The sequence below is a fragment of the Ochotona curzoniae genome, unplaced genomic scaffold (genome assembly GCF_017591425.1).
Source record: "Ochotona curzoniae isolate NIBS_2020 unplaced genomic scaffold, NIBS_Ocur_1.0 scaffold_4701, whole genome shotgun sequence".
In the NCBI taxonomy this organism is placed as follows: Eukaryota; Metazoa; Chordata; class Mammalia; order Lagomorpha; family Ochotonidae; genus Ochotona; species Ochotona curzoniae.
The window spans coordinates 39,063,381-39,075,685 of record NW_024467122.1 but is presented as its reverse complement, the minus strand read 5'-3'; the positions used below and the strand labels follow the sequence as shown (position 1 = coordinate 39,075,685).

General features: G+C 52.0%; 1 protein-coding gene across 1 annotated transcript in view; it reads right to left on the bottom strand.

The window, feature by feature from the left end:
- The window catches only part of LOC121148962 (dehydrogenase/reductase SDR family member 1-like), a 34,548-nt gene extending 23,812 nt beyond the window's left edge, over nucleotides 1–10,736 (bottom strand). The window contains exons 1-9 of the mRNA XM_040969347.1: nucleotides 10,708–10,736; nucleotides 10,414–10,588; nucleotides 8,414–8,557; nucleotides 8,174–8,253; nucleotides 6,029–6,161; nucleotides 5,565–5,711; nucleotides 5,028–5,097; nucleotides 4,615–4,695; nucleotides 4,296–4,477 (exon numbers count right to left, since the gene is read on the bottom strand). Coding sequence (XP_040825281.1) covers nucleotides 4,341–4,477; nucleotides 4,615–4,695; nucleotides 5,028–5,097; nucleotides 5,565–5,711; nucleotides 6,029–6,161; nucleotides 8,174–8,253; nucleotides 8,414–8,557; nucleotides 10,414–10,563 — 942 coding nt within the window. The 5' untranslated portion in view covers nucleotides 10,564–10,588; nucleotides 10,708–10,736 and the 3' untranslated portion in view covers nucleotides 4,296–4,340. The remainder of the gene's footprint in view (nucleotides 1–4,295; nucleotides 4,478–4,614; nucleotides 4,696–5,027; nucleotides 5,098–5,564; nucleotides 5,712–6,028; nucleotides 6,162–8,173; nucleotides 8,254–8,413; nucleotides 8,558–10,413; nucleotides 10,589–10,707) is intronic.
- Between the last annotated feature and the right edge of the window lie 1,569 nt (nucleotides 10,737–12,305).

The window sequence follows — 12,305 nt, the reverse complement described above, 5'->3', positions numbered from 1 at the left end:
ACAGCCAGCACTGGCTCAGCCAAAAACCAGGAGCCAGCAGCTTTGTTGCAGAGATCCAAAGACTTGGGCTGCCTTCTGCTGCTGTTCCCATCCCCATAGAAGGTGGCTGGATTTGATGTGGGGCACTGGGACACAAACTGCTCCCAGTTGGACTCAGTCCCTTCCCTCCTGTGAGCAGCTGCTTACCAGAATACAATTTCCCCACTTAAAAAGAAAAAGATTTATTTTATTTTTATCACAAAGTGAAATATACAGACAGGAGCAGAGAAGAGAGGAAAATCTTCTGTCTGATGTTTCACCTCCCAAGTGACAAAACGACTGCTGCTGTGCCAATCCAAAGCCAGGATCCAGGAACATCTTCTGGGTCTCCCACATGGGTGCAGGGTCCCAAGGTTTTGGGCCATCTTCAACTGCTCTCCCAGGCCACAGGCAAGGAACTGGATGGGAAGCAAGGCTGCCAGGTTTAGAATTGACACCAATATGGGATACCAGCACTTTGAAGGCGAGGACTTTAGCCGCTAGGGCCCCAATTTCCCCACTTTAGCAGATACCTGGCTGTGTTTTCCTTGGAAACCACCTGGCAGAAGTTACAGTATGTTCCCCACTTCAGCCCCTGCCCAGACCTGGGGTGAATGTGGCCTCATCTATAGTTCAACATGGTGAGAAGTTAGTCTGGACCAAACTGGAGGTCAATGGTTTGATGGCTGAGCCCAGGAGTGGGTAGTTGGTTGTTGGGGTGTCAAGCACACAGATATGGGCAAGTCTGTGTGTGTATATTGTGTGTAGCTGATGGGGTGTCAGGAAGAGATGGGCAAGGGCATGTGTGTGTGTGTGGCTGAGAGGGTGTGAGGTGAATTTGGGCAGCAGCTTCTGTGTGTGTGTGGGGGGGGGAATGGCAGACAGAGATGGGCAGGTCAATGTGTGTATTTGTGTGGCTGAGAGAGTGTCAGGCAGAAAGATTGGCGGGGTGTCCAAGGGGCATGGTCTGCCCAGACAAGGAGGGTTTTAGATGCCTCAGGCCCAGGGAGCAGGGCCTGCAAAGAAGCCCTTCAGTGACCCCACCATCCTTACCCTGGTCTTAGCATTTCATGATGACACTCTGGGAACTGCACCTTTTGACGCACAGGGTTTTCTGCAGCTGCGTGCCCCTCTGAGTCCTGAGCTGGGCATTGAGGATGCCATAGCTGACTGGTGGATAAAAGTACAGAGAGAAGATACCAGTGCAGGGCTCTGTGGGGGAAGGGCAGGTATGGGTCTGGGGACCAGGGGAGCAGTGGAAGGACAGGGAGCCTGGCAGGCACAGGGAGGAGAAACTTTCCTGTGGGTGAGGGCAAGATGGACCAGCCTAGGGGTGAGGACTAGGGACTCTGCCCCTGGGTTGGTGGAGGGACAGCAGCAAAGTGACTTCTGAGGTCGTGGTGGTATATGAGGAGGTTAAACATCCAAAGGCACCATATGCCTCCTGTGACAGCTCAGGGGCAGTGTCTAGGCCTTCAGGGGTTTCAGGTGGCACAGGGATTTGCTGTGTGGGAGGAGGCTGTGGTAGCTCTGGGCCCAGCCACCTTGTGTTTTGTCTTGTCTGAGCAGATGACCCCTCAGTTCTCCCGTGTCTGCTATGGAAGTCTTGTGTGGGCTGTGACCTGGTGTGTCTGGTTCTCTGCTTTGCCCCAAAGCCAAGAAGAGTGCTGGGTCCAGGGCAGACCCCTATGTTGAGTTGTTCACAGGAAGCAGCCAAGATTGCAAAGGCTGCCTGTTTGTTGAGTGCTTTCCCTGTGGTATCATTTCCTTTCACATGTGAAGCAGGGAGGGCAGCGTTTGCTGACTGCATTTGGGCCTGTGAAACTCATAACCTCCACCAGTGACTTGGTTTGCAGGATGTTATCCTGCAAGGATGATTTCCAATGAAGAATGAAGACGCTGGGGATGTGCAGGGATCTTGTCGCAAGCCCCTCAGCAGCCTCAAGGTGTGAGAGGGAGTTTTGGAAGTCTAATCAATGCTAGCTGGTGTCTTGGCCCATGGTGAAGGTTAGTACATAGTTCCAAAGTTCCCTATGCCAGTCACACCCCATTAAGGTACATCATTTTCTGTTTCAAAATCAAGCATGCGCCCGTGCCATGGCTCAACAGAATAATCCTCTTTCTTCAAGTGACGGAATACCATAGTGCACTGGTTTGTATCCGGGTTGCTCCACTTCAACTCAGCTCTCTTCTTATGCTGTAGTAAAACAGTAGGGGATGGTCCAAGGATGTTAACTTACACTCACATGGGAGACCCAAACCAAAATAGGGAGCTAGATCCCAGCTCAGGGTCAGTTCAGCTCTGGCTGTTTTTGCAACCTGGAGAGTGAATGAGCAATGGAAACCTCTGCATTTCTCTTTGTCTCTAAATATGGCTTTCCAATAAAAATAAAGGAGTCTTTATAAAGTAGGCACGCACACACACACACTCACTTGCAGCAGCACCCATGGATCTCACAGACTCTCACTGTGGCTGAGTTACAAGAACACCTGAAGTGAAACAATGCAGACTTGAAGGAAGTTTCCACAAGCAGCTCTCACAAGGCAGTGAGCTGCTCCAGCAGCCCCTGGGGCCGTCCCAAAGGGGCCATGGCAGTGGCAGCTTCTAGAAGCTCTCACCCTGCAGCTCTGGCAGAAGGGCAGTGGTCTCAGGTCCTCTGATTGGCAGCAGCTGAGCCTTCACCTCCAATGCTCCTCTGTGCTGCTGGTAAGGAGTCTTCTTTGGAACTGCCCTTGACAGCTGCTCTTGGGAGCACACCTGCTGCCTCAGGCTGGGACAAAGCCCCTGCAGCCAAGGCTTCCAGAAAGGGCTCATGCAATGCTGAGTTGTCTTTCTGCAGAATTCAACTCAGCCCAACAGAAGGGCTGAGGTAGAATGTGTCATCAGCTGTTGCTATACTACTCCTTAGTACTCCTGATACTCCTCAGCTAGTAATTTCTTCCTGAATCCAGGAAATCACAAACAGCAAGGGACCCACCCTCATGGGACTGGGCCTCCCCCACAGATCACACTCAGCTAGGCTGCAAGCTTCCTTGAAGAGGGGGTGGAAGGAAGCATTGGAAGGCCAGTGTGAGGGTGGTCGTGCTGGGTGCTGGCTGGGGAGGTGGCCCAGCTTCCGAGTGGGAGCATGGCACGTGGCTCTGAAATGAAGAGCAGGAAGAGACTTGGTGAAAGGAGGGCTTGATGCAAAGGACACAGGCCCTGGAGAACCGGGAACTAGGATTATTTTCAGAATCTCTCCAGACACATGAAGGACTCAGGTGGAGTTCCAGGTTCCTGGATTTGGTGCTCAACCTTGACTGCTGCTAGCATTTTGGGGTGGGAACCAGCAGAAAGGAGATCTCTTTTTTACTTTCCCAGAAAAAGGAAAAGAAATGGGATGAGCATGCTGGTTTAAGCTTTTCCCTGGAATGCCAGTATCCTATATCAATGCTGTTCTGAATCTAGGCTCTTCCACTTCTGATCTAGTTCCCTCTACTACATTTGGGAAAGCAGTGGAAGATGGCCCAAGTCTGGGCTCTTGCATCCACATGGGAGACCCAGACAGAGCTTGTGGCTCCTGGCTTCATCCTGGCCCAACTCTGGCTATTATGGTCATTTGGGAAATGCATTGGTGGATGGAAGATCTTCTTTATATCACATTCTTTGTGACTGTGGTTTTCAAATGAAACAAACTTTTATCTGGAAATAGAAAGAAAAGGTTGGGGGCATCTGGCGTGGTAGCCTAGTTGCTAAAGTCCTTGTCTTGCATGTGCTGTGATGGTCTTCGGGGCCAGCTCATATCCCAGGCATGCCACTTCCCATTTCAGCTCCCTACTTGTAGCCTTGGAAATCAGTGACAGAGGGCCAAAAACCTTGAGACCCTGTTCCCAAATGGGGAACCCGGAAGAAGCTCTTGCCTCATGGCTTAGGATTGGCTCAGCTACGGTCATTGTGGTCGCTTTAGATGGGACCCAATGGATGGTGTATCTTTCACTCATCTCTCCATCTGTGTAAATTTGCCTTTCAAATAAAAATAAACAAATGCTTAAAAAAAAACAAAAATAATCGCTGAAAGAAATGAAAGTACACTGAAGAAGAAATGAGATCTTTATCGTCCCACAGGAAATTTTTCAATAAGGCAAAAAGTGAAATGAAAATATGAGAAAACCAAGGCACAAAGAAACACCCAGAAAGGCCTTCCTTCACCACAGAAAGAGCAGAGGTCTTCTCTTTGTGTCAAGGGCAAGGGAAGGCAAGAAAGCCTGCCTAATTCCACACAGATAGGCCCTACTACCTCCAGGCAGCAGGAGAAGAGAGCCATGACATCAGGCCAGGAGGATCAGAACTTGCTAGAATACAGTGTGATGAGCCACTTGGGCATACGCAGAAATCCGGGCAGGTAGGAGGCCAGCCAGCTCAAGGGGGAAGCTTGTAACAATGCGGAGCTCACAGACAAGTAATCGTAGATAGGACGGCCTGTGGGGCAACAGGAGTTGGAGGGTTAGATCCCCTGTTCTCCACTCCAGACTCCATAAGTTAGCTGAAGTGGTTGACATGGAGGGTGGGAGGGGAGGAGGAGCAGGCAAGGGCAATTGTGGGGCCAAGGTCCTCACCATCCACATCCCGAAAGCCATAGCGCCGTGCCAGGTCACAGGAGGGCAACACCTTCCCACTGAGGCTCAGGATGTTGGGGTCTGTAGGCACACACACAGCAGGAGATGGTAAAAGATAGAGGTAGAGGGAGCCAGGGTATGGGCACAGCTGGAGAGGGCCAACTGAGACAGACTCAGGAGGTCAGGCTAACTGTCCTCCATTCTTAGCAAGCCTCTGGGCAGCACCTTGTACATCCAACTGACAATCCTGACTTATGGGCCTCCAAAGGAACAACGGTGAAAGCCTCCTCTGAGAGCCAGAGGAAAAGGGCACAGTGCCCAACCACCTCCCCACCCAGAACTCGACAGAGGCTGTGCCAGCCGGCATACTCCCCATATCCTTTGCAATTGCCAGGTGCCTCCAAGCTCCTCACCTGTTGCCAGAGCCACCACACATTTGCCACTCACTTCTGTGGTTTCCGCAGATGAGAATTGAGACTTGAGCTGCAACAGAGGGCAGAGAGGTGAGAGGTGAGCCTCTGAGAGCCCTGCTCACACCTCTCTCCTCCATCAAGGCAAAGAGATGTCAGAGCCCTTCTGCAGGAGCTGCCCACACAGGGGAGCCCTGTACCCTGGCAGCAGGCCCCACTGCCTCCAAGTGGAAGGATCTGGTAGTGCCAGTGGGTGCCCTACATCCCAGGGGAGTTCATTGTGAGGGCAAGTGCCTGAGTCTTAGAGTTACACAGCCTTCCCACTGGGGACCTCTAGGACCTTGAGCAAACTGGGTGACCTGAGTCTCAGAGGAGCCACCTACAGGAGGAAGGAAATGAAATGGTGTGGGTCCAGGGCTCAGCCCTGTGCTGTTGTAGGCAGCACCATAGGCTCCTGTGGCTTCTTGTCTGGTCTCTGAGGAAGGACAGACCTATTCCCCAGTGTCTCTTCCTCCCACATCCCCTCCTTCCATTGCCAACCAGCTTCAGTGTGGGATCCTTGCTCAGATGCTCCTTCTCCATCTGCTCCTTCATTAGCTCCGTCTGTACCAGCCCTGGCCACAGGGACACATAGCTGACCCCGTGGCGTCGCAGCTCATAGGCACAGTCAGCAGCCAGCCTGTCACACTGAGAAGAGATGGGGGTGGTGAGAGTCAGGACATGGGGTCATGTCATCTTCCTCCCGTACCCTCCCTGCTCCCAAGGGGCATGTCCCAAGCCCCTGTCCTTTCCAGGATCCCTGCCATCTCAGCTGCCTGCTCCCTTTGGTGCTGCCTACTCTGTCAACTGAAGCGAGCTCCAGCCAAGGAACTGTTTTGATTGAGCAGGAGAGAGTGGGGTCCAGCCAGTCCCACCATTCTGAGCACCAGGGACAGTACTTTCTGAACTCCAAGGCATTACCACTGCCCTATCCCTCCCTGACCCCCATGCCACTGCATCCTCACCGCAGCTTTGCCCACGCCATAAGGGACACTGAACAGATACTGCAGGCCACCCATAGAGGAGACGACCACGATGAGTCCCCGGCCAGCTGGGACCATCATCCGTGCTCCATACACGGAGCACAAGTAGTGGCCTCTGGAAGGTGGACAGAGAAGGCACAATGTAAGTGCAGGCCTGAGGCCACAGCACCCAGCAGCATGCAGCGCCCCCTACTGACTGCACTTAGGTGGACTTGTCTGGGGAGGCAGCATAGAGACAGGGTGAGGGGAGGGTGCTGGGGTTGCAGACCAGAGGGATAGAATGTCTGAGGTCACATGCTGATGGGAAAATGTGTAATATGAAACACCCACTCATCCTCTTGAGCGCGAATGCAGTGTAGGAGGAATCAGAGAAAGAGACTGTAACATGGTTTAGGTGTGAAACATTTTCAACATGGGTAAGGTTGACATGGAAAAACAGGGCGAGACCATTCATTTCAACCCATGCTATGTGTAACACATTAGTTTTATGTAAACTAACGCATTGATTCCATTCATTGGAAATGACTTTAATAAGACTTTTATATGAAAAACATCATGCATTATCAGTAAAATAAAAATGAACATCTATGAAAAATGTAAAAGAATTATGAGACCTTGGGTTTGATTGGGATTATCTCCCTCCTCCTCATTCCCTCCAACACTACCCTGCACAGGGAGGGTCTCTAGCCTAGTGGGCAGGACACTCACATCCCACATCTGGCTGCCTGGGGTCAGTCCCAGCTCCTTCCCCAGATCCCAGTCACCTGACAACGTGCACCCTGGGAGGCAGCAGTGGTGGCACTCGAGGGTGGGTTCCTGCCACCCACACTGGAGTGCAGAACTGAACTATAACTACACAAGGACACCCAGCCCCAGGTCAAGCCGAGCAAGGAGGGTGAGAGGAAGAACCGGTGCCTTGTCAGGACAACGGAGAACTCATCAGGGCTCAGGGGCTGGGGCTCTGCCTGGAGCCCCCATCTCAGCCTCATAACCCTGGCCCACCATCAGGAAGGTGTTAAAGGAGCCACTCCAGGTGACTGTAGTGCAGTGAGGGAAGCTGCTGCCCAGAGTGCTGGCATCCCATAGGAGTGCCAGCTCAAGCCCAGCTACCCTGCTCCCCAGCCAGCTCCTAGCTGATGCACCTGCAAAGGCAGCAGCAGAGGAACCAAGGGCCTGAGTCTCTGCTCTCCATGAGGGAAACCCACACAGTGTTCTAGGCTCCTAGCTTTGGCCTGGCCCAGTGTTGGGTGTTGCAGACATCTGGGGAGTGAGCCAGCAGATGGAAGAGATGCTCTCTTGCTCTCCCTGACTATGTGTTTCTGTGTGTGTGTCCCGGTCTCTCTCTCTCTCTTACTCAGCCTTTCAAATAACTACATAACTGTTTTTAAAGGGGGCTGAGGCCTCTCTGCAGGGATGTGGTTGCGGGTCCTGGTGAGTTGTCAGCCTTTGGCTTCTGTTTACTTGCCTCTGAGCTGACTGTGCCCCTCTGACTTCACTGTTATCCCAATTCTGACACCACTTCTGCATTCTTACCCTCATTGGGCTTACCACTGGGGTGAAAACTGGCCAGTGTGTGTTGTGGATGCCACAGTCACAGGTCTGCAGAGTGTCCTGTTAGCTATCCCAGGTGACCTATCACACCCATCAGACATGGGTTCATAGTCTGAAAGGGCGCCGCTGTTCCATGGTCATCCACAGAGATATAAGTATCACATCCCTAGTTTCAATTCTACCGGCTGTGCATTGTACTCCTTGCTAGGTATACCTGTGAATTTGTTTGTACCTTTGTCCTTGATTTTCTAGCCTGGGAGGGTGTGAAGTGAGGAAACAGAGGCCAAGCACAGCTGGCATTGATCTTCTATATCTTATCTTGGTTTACAAGCAACTCTACCCTCAGACAAGAAGTGGTGTGTGTTGCTGCAAGGGGTGGCTCCCTTTTGGTTCTTGCACTGGGACAGGCAAGGTGAGAGATGGGATGAAAGTACTGAACTCACTATTTCAAGCAGAGCCTCATCTGAATGTCAGCTCTGTAGACATGAGGAATTAACAGAACAGAACAGAAGGGACTAAGAAACAATTACTGAGTGAAACCTGAAGGAAAGGGAACATGGGGCATTGGAAACCCACCTGAGTCCAACATTGTTGATGTCATCCCAGATGGTGGCAGGGCATTCCCAGAATGCTTTATTCCTGCAATTCAAGATGGGCTACAAGGCATAGGGAGGGTAATCAACTGCATGAATCTGAAGGCAGGAAGGTATGAGGAGGAAGGCAGGCAGGAAGCAGGGGCACAATGAGCCTGGTGACCAGGACTCTGGGTGAGAGGACAGGCTTGGAATGTGGGGTTGGATCAAAGTTCAAAGGCACCTGAACCCCAGCATAGGCGTTGTTGACCAGCACATCCAGACGCCCATGCTGTTCCCGATTCACTTGCTCAAACAGGCTCCGCACTTCACTCTCCTGGCTGGAATCACACACCACAGGCACACAGCGGCCACCTCGGGCTTGAGCCTGCAGGGGGAAAGGACAGGAGCTCAGAGTCCTCCTGAGGGGCTCCCAACCCAGGGGGCAGCCCAGGGATCCAAGGCAGCCAGCCCATGAGGACACACAGTGTTCCATACTGCCCTCTGATACCTGCTTAGGAAGCTTCACAGGCTGGCAGGGTAGACTGGGTAATACCACTACTGATAATAATAAAAGAGCAGGATTACATGTGCCCCACCAGGGTTGTAGCAGAGACTCATTTTCATATGTAAAGGGAAAGAAGAAAATGCTTTGTGGCCAGCAGGATGGTTTAGTTGGCTAATTCTCCACCTGCAGCACCACATATAGGCTCCAGTTCATATCCCAGTTGCTCAACTTCCCATCCAGCTCCCTACTTACAGTGTGGGAAGTCGGTGGAGGATGGTCCAAAGCCTTGAGAGCCTGTAGCCATGTGGAAGACCTGGGAGAAGCTCCTGGTTCCTGGCTTTGAACCAGATGAGCTCTGGATGTTGGTCATTTGGGGAGGGGGGAGGGGGAAGGAGTGAGCTGTTGCAAGATCAATCTATCTCTCCTATTCTCTGTATTTGTGATTTTAAGTAAAACAAACAAATTGTTTTGAAAAGACAATAAAAGGTAAAAAAATATAGAAAGTGGCTCTTAGCCATCATTTCCATTCCTAAAATAATGGTCAAATCTGATACCAAGTGTCCATAGTGTGTGTCAGGGATAAGAGGCAATGAGGCCCCAAGCCTGCTCCTGAGAACCCAGTTGTTCTCTCTGCGTCCTGGTCCTGGGTCTTCTCCTTAGCTCTGCTCTCCTGGAGGCCTTCCTCAAGCCCAGCCCTCTTATGCTTGTTCACACAGACATGGGACACTCCAAGCTCTCAGGCCGGGACCACTTGCACTGCCCAGGCACCCTTGCTCTCTGTGCACCTACCTCTCACAGCACAGCAACAAGACCTTATTCCAGAACAATCCTCTTACTCCCAGATCTACCTGCTGGCTCCTTCCCTCTGACTCCTTCACCTGAGCCACTGCACTGTTTCCCAGTGGTCACCTGGCCCCCCAGAGCTCTCTGCCTTAAACAAACTCTTCCTGTCTGGTCAGTCACCATGAACCATCAGAAACACAAACCTGAGTGTGACTTTCCAACTGAACTAGCATCTCAGAGAGTAAACCAAAGTTCTCCTGCAGGGTCTCCTGAGACCCTCGTTTCCTCTCCAGCAGCTCACCCACCACACTTCCCTTGCCTGCCTCAGGTGGCAACATGAACACCTTTCACCTCCTTCCCTCTGCTTGTCCAGCCTGTGCTACCCAGCCTGTGCTTCATTGCTTCTCCTCACCTAACTTCTGCCTTCAAGACTCAGGGCAAGAACCACTTCTTCCAGAACACCTTGCTCAACTACTGCTCCTGTCACCTGCATGTGCCACCCCTCACCCATGCCACTCTGCACACACACTCCTTGTCACATTCCCCTTTGTCAGCCTGGTTTACCATCTGACCTCCTGTTGAAGTACCTTTCTTTAATTTACAGAACTCCAGTGCTTTGCCCAAATCAAGCCATCCAATGTTCAAGCCATTGATATCGAGTAGGAAAGTGAAAAGCTCATGGAAAACGTGCTAGAAAAATTAACGCATAGGAGTTTTTTTTTTTCCAAAATGATTGATGGAAAGTATGCATTACCCATAAAATTACACGAAGGTGTCACATTATGCCTTTTTGTTAGTTTGTTGTGTGTTTACATAAACTCATAAACTCATCTTTTAACTCCACTTTCCCTGAGGTTTTGGAGTGCCCTTGTGTTTATGGCACTCCTGCATCCCACCCTGGTGAAGACTGGTTTGGGGTCAGGTAAGGACTGAGAAGTGGGTCCCTCACTCACCTCCTGAGCAGTGGCTTGAAGGGTGTCCAGGTGGCGGCCAGTGATGTAAACAGTGGCCCCTGCCTGACAGAGCTGCAGGGCAATGCCGCGGCCAATACCTCTGGAGGCCCCAGTCACCACACACACTTGACCCTTCATGGGAGGCGCCATGGTTCACTGGCCAATGAAGAAGAACCTGAGGGTTTGGTAGAAGATGCACATCCACGGGGTCCAGTGCACTCTAGAATTGGGCTTCTGGGCAGGGCTGAAGCACAGAGACCCTGATCCCCAATTCAGACAGCTTGCACTCCTTACCTGCCTACCCGTGGCAGCTGCCTCTGGGTTCTCGCTTGGACTGGCTCTCTGCTCTTGAAGGTGTTGAACTTTTATTCAGGTTGCAGGGGCGGAACCGGGACATGGACTAGGGCGGGGACAGCATGCAGGGCTGCTCTGGAAGCACTCTCTTACAGGAGGAGAAGCAGTTCCCACAGCTGCAGGTGGGTCTCAGGGAATAGGAGCCAATCATTGGTGGGTCCACACCAAGTCCTCCCCCACAATGTAACCACCATGACTGACTTTGGGGTCCAGTAGCCTGCACGGTACCTACTTTTTAGGGGTGGTGGTGGACTGGACTGGTTTCATGGAAGCACCGAGAGCTGCCAGCTTTGGGTCAACCCAGATCACCCAAAGCCAAGAGGTAGACCTGCCCCATTGCATCCCACCAGAGCCTGTGAGCACCACCAAGTCTGGTGCTTGACACTGCAGGCTTACTCAGTTCTGGGCTCAGGGTTCAAGGGCTCTGCGTTGGAGGAGGACAGTAGTAAGGGTCCAGTGGCAAGGACTTAGAGGCTGGGTAGGGTCTAGGGGATCATCTGTGGGAGGCTGAAATGGGACTGAGGGTGGAGGGCAGTGGAGGGTGCTCTAGAGACATAGTCCCTAGACAGCTAAGCACACAAAGTTTAAAGAGGACTTGTGGCTAATTTTAAGGCCAGTGTGTGTGTGGAAGGGTGCTTGCATGTGTGTGTGTGTGGTACAGTGACTGAATCCCCAGTCTACATGACCTTTGGAGTCCTTCCCTGCTCTGCCCTGCACCACAAACCCTCAGCAGAAGATAAAATGTGTCCCCAAACCCAGAGAGCCAAGCCAGGGACAGAGCTGCCAGTCAGCATGACTCAGGGCTTCCCAGGTGCAGACTCCTATAGTTGAATGCATGTGCTTTTCTGCTGTGACGTTTCCTGTGCTGGGGAATTAACCAGCTTTACTGAGCATCAGTTTCCTGAGCTAAAAATTAGTGTGCTCTGGGATAGCATATGGGGGCCAGTTCGTGTCCCGGCTGCTCCACTCCCCTTCTGGCTCCTGCTTGAGGACTGGGAAAGCAGTCGAGGATGGCTCAAACCCTTGGGATCATGCACCGCACCGGAGACCCAGAAGAATCTCAGGGCTCATGGCTTTGGATCAGCTCAGCTCCAACTACTGCGGCCACTTGGAGAGTATACCAGTGGATAGAAGACATTTCTCTGTCTCTTCTCTGCTCTGCATTTCTGCCTTTCCAATAAAAATAAATAAATGAAACAATGAAAACTGGGGTCTGCCAAAAAAAAAAAAAGTAGTGTGCTCACCTCACTGGGCAGAAGGTCAGATTCAGACTGCAGCTGGCTGCTTCACATTCCAGATGCCCAATCAGCGTGCATGCCATGGCCAGCTCTGCTGTGCTGAAGTGATGACAAAATGCCCCAGGCAGCCATCCCCTGGGCTCCCAGCCATCACCTGGGCAAGGCCTTGAGGGAGCCCGGGTGTGTCTGCTTCACCTTTGCTTGTGTCTTAGGCGGGACCTGCTGATGGTACCACGCCTGTTGGGACTTGCTCCCAGAGCTGGCCCAAAGCTGAGCTCACTTCTACCTCTGCCTCCTCCC